Source organism: Brachyistius frenatus, unplaced genomic scaffold (genome assembly GCF_029030835.1).
Source record: "Brachyistius frenatus isolate BFR_SWC_R1_liver_20210118 unplaced genomic scaffold, ASM2903083v1 Contig_6, whole genome shotgun sequence".
Lineage (NCBI taxonomy): Eukaryota > Metazoa > Chordata > Actinopteri > Embiotocidae > Brachyistius > Brachyistius frenatus.
The window spans coordinates 9,750,001-9,772,624 of NW_027210605.1; the positions used below are offsets into that span (position 1 = coordinate 9,750,001).

General features: G+C 41.7%; 1 protein-coding gene across 8 annotated transcripts in view; it reads left to right on the forward strand.

Annotated features, from left to right (window-relative positions):
• Nucleotides 1–22,506, forward strand: part of prdm16 (PR domain containing 16) — a 183,301-nt gene extending 160,795 nt beyond the window's left edge. For 2 of the 8 annotated variants that reach the window (XM_069689088.1, XM_069689090.1), the window contains exons 5-16: nucleotides 1,709–1,811; nucleotides 6,189–6,390; nucleotides 6,542–6,707; nucleotides 6,962–7,115; nucleotides 7,561–9,238; nucleotides 9,410–9,497; nucleotides 11,416–11,588; nucleotides 11,754–11,831; nucleotides 12,185–12,354; nucleotides 14,114–14,285; nucleotides 17,567–17,830; nucleotides 19,058–19,158. In XM_069689088.1, the coding sequence (XP_069545189.1) occupies nucleotides 1,709–1,811; nucleotides 6,189–6,390; nucleotides 6,542–6,707; nucleotides 6,962–7,115; nucleotides 7,561–9,238; nucleotides 9,410–9,497; nucleotides 11,416–11,588; nucleotides 11,754–11,831; nucleotides 12,185–12,354; nucleotides 14,114–14,285; nucleotides 17,567–17,830; nucleotides 19,058–19,070 (3,261 nt within the window). In that variant the 3' untranslated portion in view covers nucleotides 19,071–19,158. Of the gene's footprint in view, nucleotides 1–1,708; nucleotides 1,812–6,188; nucleotides 6,391–6,541; nucleotides 6,708–6,961; nucleotides 7,116–7,560; nucleotides 9,239–9,409; nucleotides 9,498–11,415; nucleotides 11,589–11,753; nucleotides 11,832–12,184; nucleotides 12,355–14,113; nucleotides 14,286–17,566; nucleotides 17,831–18,378; nucleotides 18,560–19,057 lie in introns of all 8 variants that reach the window. The other 6 variants (XM_069689094.1, XM_069689089.1, XM_069689091.1 and 3 more) reach the window with 6 other exon arrangements.
• Nucleotides 22,507–22,624: the final 118 nt, after the last annotated feature.

Sequence of the window (22,624 nt, forward strand, 5' to 3'; positions counted from 1 at the left end):
TGGGATCGGAGATGCGGGGAGGGGTCTGCGCCACAGATCCCTCAATCCTTTTGGCTGGAGATAAGACGAGGAGGAGTGGCCGACGGGTAACCGAGAGAGCACCAAGGGGCAATAGGGAATCACTAATGAGAGAGAGAGAGCGAGAGAGAGAGTCAGAAAGAGAGAGAGAAAGACTCATCATCATCATCAAGGACGCGTTTACTGACTAGATTAGAGAGTAGCCCAGCAGAGGAGCGTCGGGCTTCATCCAGCCGGAGGGACTGATCACCGACCATCCGCAGCGCTCTCGGCCGCCCCGCGACCCCTTCTCCCCGGCCACGTACGCTCCAGCGCCCCGCTCCCTGTCCGGTAGACCTACTATGGGTTGTGTCGCCAACTCCACCGGGACTGAAGTGCTACTGCAGCTGGAGGCTCTCCGCAGCGCCGCGCAACTTTCTCAACTCCTCCGTCTCACGGAGAAAAGAAAGGTCAGGTCGAAAACGTGTAGAGTTGTAAATACGTTGCATCATAATAGTAATAATAATAACATTATTAATTACAATAATACGAAAAAATACGTCGTGTTTTCATTGATTTTAGGCCTTTGCTCCTCGTCTCTTCTCTCATCTTAAAAGCACTAAGTCTTGGAAGTTAGTCCGCCAGCCTTTCTGTGTGTTTGTGTGTATGAGTGTGTGTGGAGAAGAGTGCTCTGCCCTCCTTGTTGTGGTGCCACTGTTGAGTTGGTGCTGAGCGCCCCCATGTGTCCAGTACTCGTTGTGAAGGGGTTATTTACGCTGTGGCTTATTGGGATGCATGAAGCTCTAATGTTTTTAATGTAAAATGATTTATATTGTTCCCCAGTGTGATTAATTTTCTTTACATAACATGTGCATCTATTAGATTATTTTGGTTGACAGATGTTGAGCAGACACTGGACGTGGCCTTGGCTCTTGGCCTTCGAATTTTGCCAATAATTATAATATCTTCTTTGGCTTGTAGAAAAAAAAAACTACCCCCCCCAAAAAAAAAAAAAAAAAAAAAAATCTTAATTGTTCAGCCATAATTGTTAATGTGCGAAGTTAAACTTGGCTAGTTGATGTGTGAAGGTAGGCTGAAAACCAGACATTTCCCGTTTTGCAGACTAAATACAAAACGCACGAGAGCAGCAGCTGTTTGTTTATTTTGGTTTCACTTGCCGCTTTTCTTTCAGAGCGGCTATTGTGGTCTGAGTATCTGCATTACATTTTTTTTTTTTTTTAATGTTATTGTTTGTTTGCGCAGATCTGTTTTTGTTGCATTTTAAGAGATTTGTAAGGGGGACATAATTTGTTATAGCTATTCGTTTTGTTCATTTCATAAAGTTTGAGTCAGCCTAAATGTGTGATAACACAAATAGGCTTATTGTGTTGTGAAATATAGTTAAATAACCGGCGTTGGGCAGGTTTTTAATTCATTTAAATGCATTGTAAAATATTGTGAACATTTCTGGACAAATACGTTTCCACAACTCTACATTATCATGAACAAAAAAAAACAAAAAAAACATTTTTTCCAAAAATTGTGTTTTTGTTTTTTTGTTTTGTTTTTTAAGATAACAAAAATAATAACATGCACATTTGATCAATTGTAACATGGACCCTTCCTTTAATAAATATATGGGGGTCCAGATTTATAAATTCCATCCTGACCTTAAGTTAAAGTCTCCCTCTTTCGTTCTCTCTCTCTTCAGATTTATTATAAAGCTGTCCGGGACATTGAAGCAGGGGAGGAGCTTTTAGTGTACATGAAGGACGGTATTTTCCCCGAGGGATCCATGGCACCCAACCTACAAGGTAAGATTAATGCGCGTCATTAGCTTACATTTTAAACAAACTCCAACCTGCATCCTGTGCTGCTTTCACGACCAACACACTCCATAACTGTGGAGAAAAAAAAAAAAAAGGCACCATCTCTCCTTCCAACATTTTTTTTCCTCTCCTCAAGAAATGTGAATTATTCGATCCATAAATATCCAGGATGGAATTAAATCTCGCATTAAAGCATATGGTTGAAGGCCTGTCATTTAGAATAGGCATGCCAATAACGAAAGAATACTTGTAGGAGTCTGGTCTGAATTTTGCGCTTTTCAATGCCTCTTTGCCTAAAATACGGCATTAATGGCGTCATTTGGCACTTGTCATATTACATCCTATGCGAGTAGAAATTTTCTGTTCGCGGAAAGCCAAGATCAAACAGGGATTATTCGGTAGCCATGCATATCATTAAGAACACGTTATGGCAGCAAAGAAAAGAAATCGTTCTCATGCATAGAAGAAGAGAAGATAAAGCTTCTGTTTTAGACGAGTTTAATTCTTCGGGCATATTAATTAAAATGTCGACAGGTTCGTCCACATCAGATCCTCCGAATTGTTTACACCTGTTTCTTTTTATAGACAAAATAGCCTACCGGAAATCATCAATAATGACAGAAATAAATGACAGAAAAATCAGACTGACAGCAGATATCATGGAAATAAAAATTAAAAAAAGGAATTTATGTCTGCTTTTCAAGTCATACTTGAATTAGTGCAGTTCCATCAGGAGGCATTTTTAAGAGAGTTGTTATAAAAAATAAAAAAGGGGTTTAAATCCATTTCCTCATTCAAACATGAATAAAGAACCTCTGAACTAAAAATCCTAAAAGTTTCCATTTGCAGCAGTTTTTCAGGCGGTCAGATGGACCATTTAATGACTTCTACTCCTTCTACTCCCAAGAGACATTTTATTCATGGTGTTCAGCCAAATGTCATAAAATAATTAACATTTAAAAATTTGATGGTGTATTGATGTTTACTAATTCGGTCAGACTTCTCTTGATGCATCCAATGTAGATTTTGCCGTGAGTTTAGTAATTGAAGGTTCTTTAGAAAAAAAAAAAAAAAGAATGAAGACAAACAAAAACAATGTGTCAATCAAACCTATTTAAATTATTATTGGTGTCACTAACAAAACAGAAAAGGCTTGTCTGCTTGCAAATTTTAAATATTTAAATTATTGGAAAGTCTATTGAATCCTGTACCACTGATGTTGAGAAGATGTTCACTGATGTTCACTAGCTATTTAATTTATTCTAATATCTATCTATTGCTTGCAAATTTTAAATATTTAAATTATTGGAAAGTCTATTGAATCCTGTACCACTGATGTTGAGAAGATGTTCACTGATGTTCACTAGCTATTTAATTTATTCTAATATCTATCTGTCGATTGATCGATCGATCCCTGTGTATTTTACTTTGATCTTTGCTTTAGATCATGTGTGTTACTTGCCCTGCTACACACCTTACTGTACAATCATCTGCAAATTGACTCACATTTCAAAGTGCGTCACATTTTGAGGTGCTCTCGCCCACCCTTCTCCTCTCTGAGCGGGTAACCTGATTCACTGTACTCACAACCTTTCAACCGTGCCTCCACACGTCAGACTGAATATGTCCAATATTTTTATCTCATAATCTAACTTGGACAGCTGTTCACTGTAGCTCTGGTCTTTTATTTCAAACTTCACTTGAGCGGAAAAGGGGCCGTAGTTCCGCTGCATTTCTCTAAACATCTTGGACTTATTGTGGTGAAGTGCTGTTGTCAGGTAACATTGTTTTGTTGTGTTTCCAGTCTTTCTGGAACCACGGATGAAGAAAAAAAAATGGGACTTGTCATTGATTATAAAATAGTTGGAGGGAGAACAAAATGTTCATGAGATGTTCTGCAGCTTACCAGCCTCCCTGCACGATGCACAGTTCAAGCAACAGATCTCCATGCCAAAGGAACAGGAGGAAACAGGAGCTCAAAGCAAGCTCTATTATTGAAACGAAGCAGATTGGCACGTTGTAGGAGTGCGTCAAAGGATGGAGCAGACTTCTAAATGATTTGTTCAATTCATCTGTTTCTGTATGACACACAGCAAAACGGAAGCAGACAGACAGAAAATTCAACGTGCCAAAATGTGTGTCAGAGAAGAAGTATTTGGCCTTGTGTGTTTGTGTGAGAGGAGGATGAAACGGAGTAAAAAAAAAAATTTAAAAAAAATGCATTAAAGTTGGTCTACTGTTTAAGGATGCTTATTTGTGAGCAAGAGACCAAAAAATATAAAGCTAGGAGGACAAAGGGAGACAAAGTCCACCTACTGTGGGTATGATAGTGCCCGTTTTGTGCTCTTGTCTCCGTGCCTTTGAGTGTGTGAGAGAGACAAAGGTCGCAGGGCTGAGCGGGAGCTTGGCAGCGCAGCCCTGCTCTCTGTGTCTGGCTTATCGGAGAAGGAATTTGAAGTAGAGGACTTGAGGAGTCCCCCGAGACCTCACCCATGCTCCCAGATTAGCTGCTAAACTGCACATAATTGTGCCTCCCTTCGTCTCCCAGAGAGCTATTAGCCTCCACTTTATAACCCCACACCCTACCTCCACCCCCTCACCCCAACCTACCAGCCCAGACCAGACTAACTGAAAAAACACAGGCACGCCGATACGCACACGCAAGCACCGTTGTTTATGTGCATCCTCACATCCCTGCACCTGAGTGTCCTTTCAGACCTCTCCTTTCATTTCTCAACACTCACGCTACTGCTACTAGAAGGATTTCCAAGTACTTTTAACATGCACAGACACTTTTCCACCTATTAAATTCAGCAAAATTGTATTGTAGTTGTATATGAACCACGTCTTTTTCTTTCATAAACATTTCCCACTCTTAAAGGTGGCAGACAAAAATGATCTGAGTGTTGAGTTGAGTTGAGCTTGAGAGCAATTCATAAACACCTCTCTCACAATAGAATACCCACTCTCAATGAAATACATGCACACACTGGTGTCAAAGGGAGCTAGTTAGTATAGTGTTTGAGCTCAGTGTAATGGTCCATTGACCAGAAGGTCATTTATCCCTCTCCCCAAAGTTAGACACATTGATGTTGCTACACTAATGCCCTTTTAATGTGTCCAAGAAGTTCCAGCTGGATAAACGGTCACATGCAGTAGAAAACAGGTGAGCCATGCACTGTAAGTCATTTTGGATAAACTCATTTAGTGCAGCTTGAATTGATGGATGGGTGTGCATGGCGTGTTGGGACACCTGGGGAGGGGGGGACTCAGGCGTTGGCTGCTTGGGTCATGGCAAAAAGGGTATGGCAGGTTGGCGCAGAAATCACCATGGGGTTGGCGCCACTGTGCCCCTGCTTACTTCTGTTCCTTGTGGCTCATTTTGGAAAATGTTCACAGAAGCACAAGCACACACGTACACTCACACACATTTATGCATGTGCACAAAGGCACTCCACTGGGCTTTCCCCTGATCTGTTGAACTTGGCGTCTGACTCAGGAACTTGCTATTGAAAAAGCTGGTGCGAGTTTTATGCATTTGACCTTGGTGGTGAGAAGTATTGTAAAGGTTATCAACATGGAAGGGGAAGACCAGCCCCTATTGTTTCCCCTGTGTGCTATTACACCTCCCGTCTCAAGCAAACACTTGCTTTAACAAGTAATTAACCGTGCTAATGAAGGCTACATTTCACTCCTAATTGATTTCCATTTTATGTGGATGTCAATTGCAGGATTGTTGCTTTTCCCATTTGTGAAACCAGTCTTTGAAGCTTTAACTAAAACACAAAGGGGAATAGATTCTTTCTTGTTGGATACATGGTGCAGAATCTGTGGGAATCTACAGGCGTTAGTCAATACTAGGATGCAAATCAGCAATTATTTTCAGCTTTGTGCAACGCTAAGTTTGTCCTGACTGATCAAATTTACTACATTGTGTTTGCACACATTAAAAGCCAATACACAATAAATGCCATTCTTTAAAACTGAACTGTAAGACATCTTAGTTTCTGCTTAAAATGTAGGCAAGCTTACTGCATTAAAAATCTTCTCTTCCTACAGCAGAAATATTGTTTTTTGTGATGACAAAGTTGGAGAATGTTGCTCCAAGTTTTGACATTTCCTCTTCATTTTTATGCTGGCTTTGTTGTTCTATTTAATTTGATAAATAATGTATATTTCCTTTAAAAGGCAAAAGGCTGCTCTTTTATTTAAAATGTTGCAATGCAATCTATAAGAGACTTTTAAAGGAATGATGAAACCAGAAATAGTTTTGTCAACAGGGAAAACAAAAAAAATTTTTGCACTTCGACACACTTACTTTCCTAATATTAAACTATAGCATGTAAATATTTGTGTGTGCAGACGAGCAGATGTACCGCTGTGAAGACTGCGATGAGCTGTTCTCCTCAACACTGGAGCTGCGGCGGCATCAGAAGTATTCGTGCTCCAGTGCCGGCTCCATCTTTGACACGTTGAGAGAGGACTTCAAACAGGAACGTGAGGACAGCGATGAGCCCGTCCACGAGTGTAAAGACTGTGAGAAGATCTTCCCAAATGAGTACAGGTACACAAACACTTTAAACAACTTCTGCCACACTTCAGTACTCATAAAGATCTACACATTCATCACACACAGTCCACTCATCGAGTGTGTTCCAAATGTGACTTGTATGATTTGTTCAACTCACTGATGAGTTTGCGTTTTCCTTATAAAGTCTGGGCCAGCATATGATAGTCCACACAGAAGAGAGGGAGTACAAGTGTGACCAGTGCCCCAAAGCCTTCAACTGGAAGTCCAACCTCATCCGTCACCAGATGTCACATGACAGTGGCAAACGTTTTGAGTGTGAAAACTGTGATAAGGTACAGCATACCCGGCACGTAAGTTGTGCACAGAACACACAGGCTTTACCTGTTTTATTTTAGTGGCTTCATTCATAATAGACTGCACATTAATTTAGTAGTTCTCTTTAACGCTTAAAAAACTGCACACGTTAAATAAATAAAGCGATGAGAACTCATATATTTACAATAATGAAGATGGCAAAATACAAAAAGGGGAACATATATATTTATATTTTCCAGTGTAAATTATGGCATACATTGTATTTTCATGCGCTTATTTTATATTTCAGGTGTTCACAGATCCTAGCAACCTTCAGCGCCACATCCGCTCCCAGCACGTGGGGGCACGCGCTCACACATGTCCTGAATGTGGCAAGACCTTTGCCACCTCATCAGGCCTCAAGCAGCATAAGCACATCCACAGCAGTGTCAAACCCTTTATCTGTAAGTAAGGGCTTTGGAAGTTAATGATCGCCTTCTTCATCATAGCCAATTTATATCATACCTTTTCTTTCCTACCTCTCAATGCCTATGTACACCAAGTTGTTTACATTTTCTGGTAAATGGCTCATATTTGTATGGCTAGAAATTTGATTATATACTATAAGCTATTTTTTGTCAAACTTAAAATATCATGACTCGTTTAAATTCGTTTGCTAATGGGGTGCTTCTCAATAATTAATAAAATGCTAAGATAAGCAGTTCATATGATGATTAATAATTTATTTGGGATCAAAGACTTATACATATGTACATTTGCAGAATGATTTTTGTCCATAGAAAGCACCTTTTCTTAAAACTAATTCAATAGCAAGGTCCCTTTTTATGTTTGTGTTGCTTTTGATTTGGTATTCAGAGTTGGAGACAGTGTTAAAATGGGTTTAACCAGGCCCTGATGGGCTGCATCTTTTTGCTCCCCCAGGCGAGGTGTGCCACAAATCCTACACCCAGTTCTCCAACCTCTGCCGCCACAAGCGTATGCATGCTGACTGCCGCACCCAGATCAAGTGTAAGGACTGTGGGCAGTTGTTCAGCACTACCTCCTCCCTCAACAAGCACCGTCGCTTCTGTGAGGGCAAAAACCATTATGGTTCTCCAGCAGGGATGTTCAACCCTGGCATCCCCATGAGCTCCAGCCCCATCATGGCTAAGGCCAAGTCCCTACATCCCCACCTTCAAGGTCTAAACCACTCAGGTTTAGGCTTCACTGACTACTTCCCCTCCCGACCTCACCCTCATGCTGGCTTGCCCTTCTCCCCAGGGCCCCATGGTTTCCCATCCCTCCCTCATGGTTTCCCAGGTATCTTCCCCCCATCACTGTATCCGCGACCACCTCTATTACCGGCCAGTCCGTTGATAAAGAGTCCGCTGAGCGGCAGCAGTCAGGAGGTGAAGCTACCTCGGAGTCCCCTAGATGCCCCTCCATTGTCCCTGGTTAGCTCCACCAACAGCAATGGATTCAACAGTTTGAGTCAGCTGGAAGACAAAGAAAAAGAGAACAAACTGGATTTGTCTTCTAGTGGTGAAGCCAAGCCAAAATCCAAGATGGCAGACATGTCTGACGGTAGCGACCTTGAAGACGTTAATACCACAAGTGGGACTGATTTGGACACCACCACTGGTACGGCTTCAGGTGATGGCTCTGACCTGGAGAGCGAAGGAGAGAGTGAACGTGAGCGAAGTGGTAAAAGAAGGAAGCCGTCTGGCACTGCATCGTGTCAGGAAGCCCACCAGTTAGAGGACACGAACAGTGCATTGATATCAGCCATGTCTAGTTCAGGGAACTTCTCGATTGATCGTCCGTTTCTCGCTTCTGCATCATCCCAGCACTCCTTCTTCCCTCCACCTGATGAGCAAGCCCTCCCTCCCACCACCACAAATGCCAATGCAGTCACCACTGATTCCATCAAAGCCATTGCTTCTATTGCTGAGAAATATTTTGGTCCAGGTTTGATTGGACTTCATCAGGAGAAGAAGATGGGCCCACTGCCCTACCATTCCATGTTTCCTTTCCAGTTCCTGCCCAACTTCCACAACTCCCTCTATCCCTTCAGCGCTGATCGAGGCGCTCTCAATCCTAGCATGTTCTTTAAGCCAGAGCCCAAGTCACCTCGCGAGCAGCTGCATAAGATGGTTTCTAGTTCCCCGGCGGCTCCTGCTCCGACTGCGGAGTCACCATTTGATCTTACCACAAAACCCAAGGAGGCCAAGCTACCTCCTCCAACCCCAACAAACCCCTCAAACCCCAATAGTAGCACTGGGAGCGGTAGCAGACCTTTAGCAATATCTAGCAGTGAAGAACAGCCATTGGACCTCAGCATTGGCAGCCGGAGCCGGAGTCATAATGGTGTGCCAGCTGAGCCACAGAATCGAAAGAACCACATCTATGGAGTTGGAAAGGGGGTCTCCATCAAGGACGACACCCTACCTGGTTTTCCACACCTCCATTCCCAGTCGTTACACCAATCCTCCATCAACCAGCACCAGCAGCCCCAGGCACAGCCACACCAGCCACCACCCCTGCACTACGCCAAGCCCTCAGCATTCTTCATGGACCCTATATACAGGTATTTCAGCCCCGATTACACCAGAAACGGCCACTTTCACATAACCAATATCAAGGCTTTTAAGTAGGTACCTGCATGAAGAGGGTATAGATTGATGTTAAGTGTGAGGCTGGAGATTTTAGATGAACTCTGACCTTGGTACGTAACCCTCTTGCCTTGTTGTTGGTCCAGCAGGGTGGAGAAGAGGAAGCTACTTGACCCCGTAGGAGCTCTGAAGGAGAAGTTCCTCCGGCCCTCACCACCACTCTTTCATCCACAGGTACAGTTACAGTGAACACACATCCACGTTTTAAACAAAGGAAGGACCTCGGTGTAATCTTTGGTCGAAACAGTAAATAGTACATGCACTTTGAACAAAAACTACAGCAGGGGAATACCAAACAGGGGAATTGACCTCCAGGTATTGCACACAGCCTGATTATTCCCAGATGATATTGACTATTATTTTCAAACTATGTATTATGTGAAAATACCTCACTCCTGCCTCCCACGCTGCTGCAAGTTGAACTGATAGGGCCATATGCGACATCATTCCACAGTGTTGATGTTATTTTCTCAAGGGTTCTGTATGATTTCTTCCTTTGTTTACTGAATGGCGCCTGTGTACCTCGTCACTTCTACCTTTTTCAGAAGACACAGTCTGTTATTGCAGCCCCTTTGATAATCAGTCACATTGTTTGACTGTCACGAGACCTTTCCCACCTCTACAAATCTTGATTACAAGGAATGATAGTATCAATAAAAAAGAGAATAATAACCGTTTGAATTGTAACAATCTGCCCCTCTTGGCGTCGATAATCATAATCGTGGCATTGTTTTATGTACCGGGAGCCCACAGGCCAGCTAATAACTCAACCCCCTCCAAGGTTTTTTTTTTTTTTTTTCTGTGGCTGGCTGGCTGGCTAGATAATAGCACCGTGTCCATCAAGGACATCCTGTGTTTGTGTCCAGGAGAATGGGGGGCTCTCGTTAGGGAAACGGTTTAATCTGACCTGGAAATCTGTGTCCTCTATCAACCGTGACTTTGCAATACACACATCTGGTGCATATACAGACAGATAAATTTACGCATGAACATGCATTTGAATAAATTACATCATACATATATGTTTTTAGTTATGGCCTTAGTTAACGTAGTTTTTTTCTTGATGTAATTTTGCATGCAAGAAATGATTTGATGGCATCTATTCTCAATTATATTTACCCTGTGCTCATAATCTTAAAACACATTGATAGATTCATCAATAAATGATAACGATCTCGAAGTCTTACACCAGCCTTCCCTTTGCAGCCTTTTTAAGACATTAGCTTATAATTGATCAACATCCCCGGGATGAAAAGTTTTCACAGGCTCCAATATAAAACCTTCTCATATCAGAGTGTCTCAGCTGTGATCCTCCCACTGATCCAAACACAATGCCACCTCTAATTCAGTCTCATGACGGAATCACCCCGCTCCCCCTGCACCCGTTCTCAGACTGCGAATAAACACATCGAGACGGAGTGTCTGTCCCTGTGTCTCTCCCGTCTCGTATTCACTAAAAAAGGAAGGATGTAAGCTGTTTTTGGCAAATAAACTCCTACATAACTGGCCCCCTTTGTTCACAGGCTTCTAGGGGAAGGGAAGCGGCTATCAGTTGGGGGTATCACAAACTATATTGTACTGCTCCAATCGTGGCTCTTGAATGCTTCATTTAGCCAGTTTGCTGGCCTGCAACAGCCGCTTTGGCAGAGGAAAGTAAAAAGGTAGAGAACAAAGCACTGGTTAAAACTGAGGGTGGACAGAGGGGATAGTGAAGGAATGGTATTTGAGCAAATGTGGATGTGTTATAGGTCAAGGAGGTGACTCCCCTTTAGCACAAACAAGGCTAACCTCTGATATATTGCTTCCGCTCTCTGTCTCTTTCCCTCGCTCTCCGTTTTTTCTGACATTGTACCTTTGTTTTCAGTGCTTTCTTTGCTTTTTTTTAACACACACACACACACACACTTTATACTTGCTACGTGCTAAATTGAATTTGTCTGCACAAAGCTTTTGATATATAATACTAAAAATAATACCAAACTGTGGTTGAATGGACGCGTTCTACTTTTCAATTCGAAAAAAATTATTATTCTTTATTTTCATCATGATGTTACGTCTTACCCCTTTTTTCTGTTTTCTGCCACCTTGCCAGATGTCAGCCATGGAGAACATGACAGAGAAGCTGGAGAGCTTTGGCGCTCTAAAACTGGACGCGCCGCCCAATTCGCTGCAACACTCGGCCCATCCACTGTTCAACTTCCGCTCACCACCACCTTCCCTCTCAGACGCCATCCTTCGCAAGGGCAAGGAACGCTACGCCTGCAGGTTCGTGCCCTGTGCTGCAGTGTTATTTCCAGTGTTAGTCAAATGTTTATGTACATGGGACTGGATTATGTTGCATTAAAGTTTTGCAGTGACGATAAAATAAACAGTTTTTGTGTTGATTCTTTTTTATATTCATTCATCCTTAATGTCTACTCTCCCATCCAGGTACTGTGGGAAAATCTTCCCCCGTTCAGCAAACCTCACCAGACACTTGCGGACACACACAGGGGAACAACCCTACAGGTATTCTCTTCTATTCTAATTCAACTTTATGAAAAGCCCACACGGGCTCTTACTCATGTATTTCCCTGTCTGCTTGTCTTACCACTATTTTTTCCTCCAGTCATGCCTTTGCTTCGCATTCCTTTTCTACGTTATAAGACTTCAGACACTATTATTTTTACGAAATATAAATATTTAGGAATTGATGTGTTTTATTTTAAACAAGGTATATTTTTTGGGCTAATAAGGTGGGCCTTTAGCGATTTCATGCTCACCTCAGCAGGTGAACAATAAATCTTTTGCTAAAGGACAGTCCCTGCTCACTCTGCCGCTCTTTCAACCCACATTTACATACTTCTGTTCCTCTTCGGCAGGTGTAAATACTGTGACCGCTCATTCAGCATCTCATCCAATCTTCAACGCCACGTCCGCAATATCCATAACAAGGAGAAGCCCTTCAAGTGTCACCTGTGCAACCGCTGCTTTGGCCAGCAAACCAACCTCGACCGCCATCTCAAGAAGCACGAGCATGAGAACATTCCTGGTCAGTTTGCAACATCTACGGATGTTTTCTCTGAGAAAAGCTGTGTGAACTGAAATGTAGTTATTTAACGGGGACTGTTTGGTTAATGGACTGTATAATGAATGGCTCACATTACCCATTTGGAAAATTTTAAATCATCACCTCAAATGTTTAGGTTGCTGCTGCGAATGATTTAAAGTGGGAAAACCACTTAGTTAAAGGATTCACACTTGCCTTTCCGACTGCATTTCCAAAAACAGCCTTTTTGTGTGCAGCATGGAAGTACGCCACCGAATACAGCTGGAAAACAAACTTTGTTAACCGAATAATTGCGAATTTGAGTGTGAACGTCAAAGTGATTCATGTTTCACAACTGTGGTAACATGTCTAAAGTTGTCACCATTATTAAACAATTCAACTGTTTTTACATTTTATAACTTGCCCCTGTAAACTTATGTGACATTACCAGAAAACAAATATCAAGTTTTACCATTGTTTGATGTGAGCATGTTAAAAGACAATTCATAAACAAGTTCCTCATCAGATGTTTTGTTTTATAATGGAGCCTTGATTGTAACACTAATCCCTAATTCTGAGTCAAATCAAAGCATGCTTGACAAAACAATGGTTGGCTCTTGCTGGGAAAACAATATATTTGAAGTATATTATCTTTTAGTCCAAAGCAAAAAAAAAACTATTCTTCTTGTACTTTGTAAATTACACCATCATTTCCCCTTTAATACCATAGTGGTTCGTCCAAGAGCAATGTTTTAAAATCTGTAGAAACGATAACAGAAATAATACCACACAATGGGAGAATATTTTTCCAAACCTATAAAAGCAACCTAAACGTAATGTCTGAAGTGAGCTTTGAGTTTGACTTCACACTGCCAACAACAGAAGACTGTAGAAGACCCCTGTCTGCAAGTGCATGTGAATGTTCAGCTGTGTGCTGCCAGTTAAGAGCATTGCTGAGCAGTACGAACCATGTGAGATGGGCGGTTGTCACATGAGCGACACAAGAGGGGAAAAGCCAACAGGACAAACTTTGATATTATGTTGTTGTTTTTTTTAAATAGAGGAGTAAGAAGTACATTTCAGTTAAAATTTTCCGTGATAGCTTCCTATCATTCTGTTGTAATTGGTGTTCATGGATGAAAAAACAGGCAAAATTATGGGCTTCCCCTTTGCCTATGATACAGACCCACTTCCCACTTCAAAATCTGGCTAGAGATTTTTTTGCATCTCTCCTCTATTGTTATCTGATAAAGGCAAAATATGCATAGATGTTGATTGATTTTTACAACATTTCTTCAGTCAACTGGGATGTCTGTGGTATTTCTCTTTGTACTTTTCACAAGAGAGTTATGTCAAAACATGCAGGAAATATAAGAAAACTAATTATATAAACGCCTTTCTGTCAAAAAAGTTCAAGAATTTTCTTGTTTCTTTTGACACTGTTTATCTTCATGCAAAATTCCTTGAATAGATTCCTGTTTGTTACACAGTTTCACAAATTTAACCAACAATATGCACAATCACAGTTTTTCAATAGATTCAAATGTGAATAGTGTGTACAATAACTCCAATGACATTTTGCATTTTCTTAAAACTTCAGATGCTCATTATACTAATAGTGTGTGTGTGTGTGTGTGTGTGTGTGTGTGTGTGTGTGTGTGTGTGTGTGTGTGTGTGTGTGTGTGTGTGTGTGTGTGTGTGTGTGTGTGTGTGTGTGTGTGTGTGTGTGTGTGTGTGTGTGTGTGCGTGCTTTCCCCAACAGTGAGCCAACAGTCCGGGATGCTTTCCAACTTAGGAACCACCATCTCCTCGCCAAACTCCGAGCCAGACAATCATGCACTTTTAGACGAGAAGGAGGACTCGTACTTCTCAGAAATCCGCAACTTCATTTCCAACAGTGAGATGAACCAGGCCTCCAGCTCCACGGACAAGAGGTAGGGCGAAAGCACGCTCACACAGATCACATGTTTATTATGATTTTTGCAAAGACCTGCAGTGATTACATTTGATCCATGAGGCTAACGCTCTACTATTTGTGCCAAGGTCTAATTTCTCAACCTACCATCATCCTGAATCTAGCATGAATCCCATACTAAAGCAGAAAAAACTGTTCAAATATCCTCAAGACCTTTGAAAAATCTCTCTCTTTGTCAGGACATCTAGTCCAAGGTATGGAAATATGCAGGAATACACACATAAAGTTTGCCTCACAAAAACCAACAGTTGTACTTCTAGGTCTCAAGCGCCTTCCTTCTCCCTGGGATCAACCTCACACATACCAACACTTGGTGCACAGTGCTCTCTAGTGGCTGGAACATGCTCAGCAACAGTCAACACCATAAGTGCTGCATGCTTCTAACAATGTGCATACTACAAACTAATAGTAGTCACACAAACTACAGCTGTAGAATGCCACTGTTAAATGTAACAAAGATAAAATAAAATGTATTAGACTTTTCTTTTTATATATATATATTTCTTTAGCTGTTTCAACACTATTAACAGTCAATCAATAATGTTTTTCAGTTAAGGTCACTTCTCTTGGATGTTTGACCTTCATTGTGAAGAATGATTTCCGTGCAGAGCTGCTGTGAAGCTCCTTGAACGTTAGCTAAAGTCTGAGTTCAAGGCCTCTAGGTGCGAGCGGGATTTGTGCAATTGTGATCCAATAGGAAGTTTCAGGTGGATTTAGTATGCATGCTGATCTACTTAAAATTGTTTTAACATAGACTTGGGACACAACTCGTATTGTTTGTAAAATTATGAATATGCCTGGTCTTATTTTTATGAGCCTGGCTAGCGGAGGTCAACTTCCTGCTTCATTTTTCTTTATTTTTGGTAGCACAGCTTCAGAGGTTTCAGACAAGAAGAGGGTATTGGAAAATAAAAACGAAGATGAAATGTTTTCTCTCTTTCAGTCAGTGGTTTGCCCTCTTTCCTTGACTCTCTCTCTCTCTCTCTCTCTCTCTCTCTCTCTCTCTCTCTCTCTCCCTCTCTCATTCCTGATGTGAATTCCTTTCTAGTAGTCTCACTTTCTGTCTGCCTCTTCCTCCATCATCCCCCCTCCTTCTTGTCAACATGCATTATGGCCAGCAGACCCAGTGGCAATTTAGCCCCTCTGCCATCTGGGATCAATACTGAGTCTCATCCACAACAAGCTGGCCTGACATTTTAATATCTGTAATTCAGAATAAGTGTTATGCTTTCTGTCCTCCCACCAGACAGCCCGCTGTTTATTCTCCCTCTGAGTGACTGAAGGCAAACGCTGAACACAAACACACATTCATGGACGACTATCTGTAATCGCTCTTAACCGCCCTCGCAACATAGTTTCTCCCCCTTTAAAACTCCTTTTTCAGCATCATAGCCAGTCAAAATAAAAGTCCCTGCAAGCTCTTGTTTTCACATGAAAACTTTGACCTGTCTCCAAGCTGGGGATGCTGTATGCTGAGGCAGCACTGCTGCTCTGGGGGTGGGAAGTTTCAAACAACAAAAGTTAGAGGGTATAGATGTACACAGATATTTCCAGCACCACAGTGATTAGGAGGTATCTGTCTCCCTGGGACCATAATCCCCGGCCATGGCTTGAGCTTTATGGTTTGGATAAAACTACAGTTGGAGCTGGTTCCTCGTCTGGGACTGGGCTACAATAGCTGGCAGTTTGGACCCCGAGGGGGACTCAGGTTGAGGCATTTATCTAGGAGATCCACTGATGATTGAGCTCTTCCCCCATCCACCCGCTGTACCCATACCCCCAGCCTGCTAACACAAACACCCAACTGACGTGTTTAGACTAAATGACAAAACCCAGGGCCCCCTATGTCTACGCTTCTTTCCCCGTTCACAGGCATGGACTTTTTCCCCGCCAACCAGCTCTGCAATTTGATTATGGTGATATTTAATCTAGATTGAAAGAGAAGAACTTTTTTTTCTCCCCCCCCAAAGTCCCCCTAACCCACATTCACCCACCCACTCTGTGTGACCCAATCCTGTCCCTGTGCACCCCTTCCCAGAGGTAACCCTGTCTGATTTGATAAATGTCCACTCTGTGGCAAAAAATGGAAGGGGTAAATTTGCCCTCCCAGAGGAAATGATATCATGAGCCATGACATCGTGGTCTGGGGGATGATAGAGGGGCGGGGGGTTGGGAGTGGGGTGTTGGGATGCAGGCTGGAAAATGTACAGATGGCAGGTCGTAATGGTAGTGTGCTGATAGCCTGCTTGCAGCCTAGCCGTCGTCTTCCTTCAGTCGCCCAAACTATGTTCCACCATTACAGAGTGTGTGAAGGGGTACCGAGGACCCACTCTGAGGCGGACCATCTCCCGCTCTGTTTGCGAGTAACCGGCCAATTAATCATCTGTGGGCCGCTTGAAAAGTGCTCCGGGCAGACTGTCAGCACCCATGTTGTTTGTGTGGACACTGGAGTTGGACTGTGGATGCTGTCATCAGATTATTTATGTTTCTCTCTCTGCTCATGATGAGTCATGCCTTTAGATGGTTAAATGGTAACAGCCACCCAGCTTCAAAATGGACACAACGCTCAAACTACAAGAAGTCCATCTTACAATTTGATTTCTGCTGGGAAACAATAAAAAGAGCAAGCAGCAATTTAAGTTTGCAAATTGGGCCTACAGGCTCATGATAGAAAGCTTGTATGATGTAAAACAAATAATTTCTTAAGTGTAACAAACGAGAACAAGATATTTCCTCCCATTTGGTTCTCTCTACATTTCTCTTACTACCCATGGACTCTACCCAGATTTAGGCCCATTCCCAGTTCCTCCCCTTGACCCCTCTGTTTTGCGTGAGCCCCCGCATAGGGTAAGGTGCCTCCTTTTTTATTTTAGAGATCGAGGTATAGTGATCACCAAACCCTTCAACTGGCCCTCCAAACAGAGTGGTAGAAGAATGCTTTGTAAGCTGAAGCAACATAACATGAAAAATGGTCCATGAAATAAACAAACATATTTTTTTCAAGAATATTTTTGTAAACTCTAAGTGCAGCTTTAGGATAATAAAGCTATTTCTGGTTCAAACAGATTGAATAAAGTCTTGTTTGTGATCACCAATAGCTGATTCTCTGAGATACGCTATTATGTCATCACACTGTATATTTCCATAAATTTAATAATCCCTAATGCCCTTCCTGATTGGCTCGCTGGAAACACTATAACTAACATTTCCTCCTCACTTTGACCTTTGATCCCTCTGCAGGTCAGACCAGCCTGAGGAGGAGCGGCCACCCAGCCACAGTTTGTCTAACTCCAAGCTAGGCCTCCAGGGGCTAGAGGAGGAGGAAGAGGAGGTGGAGGGTGACGATGAGGAGGAGGAGGAAGGCAGCCTGACAGAGAAGTCGCACGACGAGGTGCCCGAGTCCCCGTCCCCTGTCACAACAGGAGTATATGAAGAGGATGAGGAAGAGGAGGAGACGGAGACGGAGACGGCTCCATTAGCTATGAGCTACGAACACGCTCGCAGGTATTCATTTTGTTGACATCTGCAGAAAATCACATTGTTCATGCACAAATATACCCTGAAAAAGCACAGCAAATGTGCACCACATATTTTATCTACCAACATATTTAACAGAAGCTTCTCCTTTTAACTAATTTAATTCTAACCAATGCTAATACTAAACAACTGTACAGTATGTACTGAGAAGGAGAGACAGAGTTAAAGCGTGGACTCAACATGTGGATTTTACAAATGCTCAAAAATGAAACAAAAAAGTCAGAAAAGTGTTTCACTCGCTTTTGTTAGGTCAGTTTCTTCTCCTACTCTTCTTCCTTTTCTTCTCCCACCTTATTCCCTCTGCCTGTATATCTCTTTTTATTAATCATCCATCTCCTTTTCTCTTCACTTCCCATTATCTTGTTCTTCTTAATATCCTCCTTTAATCCCCCCCTCACACACATGACATGAACTCTCCATCTATTCCATCTCAATGTCTATTTTTCCATCCGTCCTCCCTCCAACCCATCCACATTGCGCTATTTCTGCCATCCATCCATGCCTTTGGTGTGCAGGTGTATAGAGGAGGAGGGCTCTCTCTTGGACCTGGAGGGTCTGCCCAGCTTCCACAAGAGCCTGGATGGTTTACGTAAAGCAGCCAGTGACGAGCAGCCCTTTGATGTTAAAGACATATTTAACAGCTCACTAGAGTCTGAGGCATTGAAAGAAACTTTGTACAGGCAGGCTAAAACCCAGGTATGTGGCTGGCTTTTGGTTGTCGATTAAAAGAGGGAGGAACATGTTGTTTTGATTAGACGTGAGGAAGGACAAAATAGGTCCAGTGGATAAGGGATAAGGGATGAGATGGATCTTTTTTTTTATTTTGAAGGTGAAACTGTACACAGTAAACAGCACCTCTTCTTCTACCCTGTCAAAGCCTTTTCCTCTCACAACTTACTAACATTACCTGTAAACTGCTGTCATCTTTTCTATGATATATTGTTTTAAAACAGTCTAATGAAACATCCTTCTCACGATCATGTCAAGAAATTAAAGGATAATCACAGTTTATAGAGATTTAGGAACATGGAAGCAAAGCAACAGTGATCAAACAGTCTTATTCTTAATAAGGCCCAAAGTCATCCTTTAATTTCTTGACAGGTCACTGGATGAAGAGAAATGTTACCAAACAGCTGTTTATGTATTGAACTATGCAGTTTCCTTTCATTAAAAGTCACCTATCTTCTCGTGCAGGCTTATGCAATGATGCTGTCTCTCTCAGAGAACAACCCTTTGCACGCGCCCTCCCAGAACTCTCTGGACGCTTGGCTGAGCATGGGAGGTGGACCGTCTGAGACGAGCAGCTTTCACCCACTCAACCACATCTAGGCGAGAGAGACAAAGAGAGAAGGTGGGAGGAAGAGGAGGAGGAACAATTAGTTTCGCAAATGGATAGAAACAAGCGACTGAGTGGACATGAGTAGTAGAAAGACGTCGAGGCCGGAGAAGAATTCATTGTCATACACATAAGATAAGATGGAAAGAATGAGTGTGTGTGTGTGTGTGTGTGTGTGTGTGTGTGTGTGTGTGTGTGTGTGTGTGTGTGTGCGTGTGTGCGTGTGTGCGTGTGCGTGTGCGTGCGTGAGCGAGAGAGTGAGTGAGTGAGTGAGTGAGAGAGAGACAGAGAGAGATAGGGATAGATCGTCCCTTGATGAGGGGTCTTGCAAGACTCTGTCAAAGAGAAAGCACTGCTAAGCTCCTGTTGATGTGAAGGACATGATGAATGCTTCTCAATAGCATTGAAACTCTGCATTACTCTGATCCTCCCCAAGTGCACAAGGCTCCCCACAGCATCACAGAGAGCCTTTGTAAAGCTCTCGTAAAGACACTTAATGACTGACATGTCTCTAAAGTCTGTACACCGCCTACTACAAACACTGCAGCATCAGTACTGCATTGGCACTGCATGTCCCGACAGTGGCACTGTTTCACCAGGAACACAGCGGGCGTGTGCACGATTGTCTCCAGGTTTTCCCCCACCAAACATGGGTGACTCATGTACCAATCTTGTTTCAGTTCGAACAGCAGAATCAACAACAGCACCACACAAAATGTTACTTAACGAATTGACAGATCCAGTAGACTGTTGATTTTTGAATGATTACATGGAGAACGATGTTCGATGTTCAAATGTGCTTTTAATGAGCTATCTGGGCCACTAGCCGTTGTAATTGGTTACTCAATTTGATCATGCTGAAAATTAATTTCAATCATGCTAAAAAGAAAAGAAAAAAAAAACGAGGAAAGTCTTTCTCTGCTTGTTTAATTCATCGTCATTTGTTAATTTTATTACTTTCTTTCCTCTTAGATACCGCAGTATTGTTTCTTTGTAGGCACCACAGTGCTAAATTGTTAATATAATTATTTTAGAGAAGGACCAAAATTGTATGATATTGTCATATGATGTACAAAATAACCTAGATGTTCATAGCAAGAGTGGTATGTGCCAAATAACCCATAGAAAATGTTTTGTTCTCTGACAATCATTTCATTTCCAAGGGGCTTGCATTTGCTGTCATAGTTGTTGTTTTTTCTTATTACGCGCTTATATATTTGATTTCAGTGTGTGTATGTATTTATTTTTTGGTTGTTTTTGTCATGACTGGAGGAGTGAAAATGAAGAAAAGTCATTTTATCCCTCTGTTCTTGTTGCTGAAGGAATGACCGCTGATCAGAACGCGAGGGAGATTCTGAATCTCTGGTTCTGGTGGCTCAGTGTGCCAAAATGGAAAGAACCCATGAAATTAATTGTTTTTATTTATAGTGAAATATAGCTGTAGTTAGTTGTAGGTCCTATTTGGAATTGAAACGTCCTGCAGTGTTGAGTCTTTTTTTCCCACCTTGTTTTAATTCATTCTTTTTACCCAGTATACTAAATGTGTCTTGTTTAAATTGGTTCAAGGGTTCTGGGGGGCAGACTTGGACAACTTTCACTATGAATGTCAGAAAAAGGGCATTACATTGTCACACTCTTGAATCTGACTTGTTTCTACAACATCAAGCTCCTTTTCCCCCTCTGTTTGGCGCTTAGTATGTGTAGTGTAACCATTGAATATTCTTTTTAAAATGAGTTGTCCAACATGACATGGTCCAATAGTCTAAAACACACAGACACATCTGCATGAATATGAATCAATGGTTATCCAAGACGAAAGAAAGGAGCTCATTAAAGAAGATAGTAAACTTAACCACAGATTGTATTAAAATGGACATCTTAATTCTGCTGGTCGGTCCATCTAACATTTCCAGTTGATTCTGGACGGGGAAAACAGAAACACTTGATAATAATTACTTTAAATTCCCTGTTCTTCTCCAAAGATCATACTGGAAACCTATTCCATGTGGTCCACAAGGTAGCTATGCCATAGAGGGCATGAGTAATTTACTGTAGATAGCTGCAGGAGGTGGGGGCAGGGGGTGAGCATTGTTGATCACTGTTCCTCCCTTCATACTGGGACTTTCAAAACTAGGCCTGATGCTGTATTTTCAAACTAGCACTTAAACCATATGGGTCCAAGCCATAAATGATGAGGCTTAGGTCTCTGGAAACTTAGAATACAGATACATTTTCAGACTGGTTTCACTTTCAAAAGATGGGCAGGTTGTGCTCGACGTGGAGAGATAAGACGAACAGAAGCACTGTAATTTTTCTTCACGACAGCAGGTGGTAGTGTGATGCTCGGACTGCTGCATCATCTCATTTTTCTAAAGACAGAAGTCTTTTTAAAATTCTACTGAATGAGATTCCATTCATGGTAAACACGTTGTTTTACAACTTGTGGTTACAAAATGTAAAGACTTGGGTCACTAAGTTTTTTGGTTGACTATATGTAGTAATTCATGTCATGGACTACTGTAATAAGTACGCGCTGTGTAAAGCAAAGGAATTGAAGGCATTGAAGTTTTCCATTTTGCCAACTTCAGAAAGTATTCTGGCAGATGGTCACTGAAATATGTTTCAGCATAATAGAACATGGTTGCTGTTTTTGCCCCCACTGTTACAGGAGAAAGTAAAAATATACATTGTTTCTTTTTAACTGTATAGTATTTTAAAGAATGAAAAACAATGGTGCATTTGTCTGAAGAAAAAAAATCATTGAAAAATATGGGTTTAAATGGATGGTGCTTGTTTTGTTTAAATCTGAATTGTATATCGCCTCTGTTATGTTTATGGAAAACAAACAAAAAAAAGTTCTTGTGCATGACGTGTTTAGCAGTCATAATGATGTCCATTTGTGAAATGTGTATTAAATCAAAAAATGAGAAAAAAAAGAAAATAAAAAAAATAATAAATCCGTAGATGCACTTATTGTACATGTGGTTAGGTTAGTAGGTTTGACTTCAAGTTCTGACTGCCTACATATGTTTGGGAAGGTGGTTCTGAACGACATAGAAAAGACTTGTGGAAGAAGACATAATGAAAAACAATAAAGGATTGTAGAATAATATTGAACAATTCTGAAATTGCAGTTCTTTTGATGCTTGTGATTATTGCAGATGTACTTTAGAGAAATTTCATTGAAAAGATATGACTCTGATGTTAATTCTGTAGAATAGCAATGTATACCAAATGTAATCTTTCCAATGCTATGAAGAATTTATACATGAAATTGATATGCAATAAAACCTGTGTGCTTTTTAAATGAGGCGTCCTTTGTGTATTTGTGAGCTATCTGCATTTTGGATGGATGGATGGATGGATGGATGGATGGATGGATGGATGGATGGATGGATGGATGGATGGATGGATGGATGGGTGGG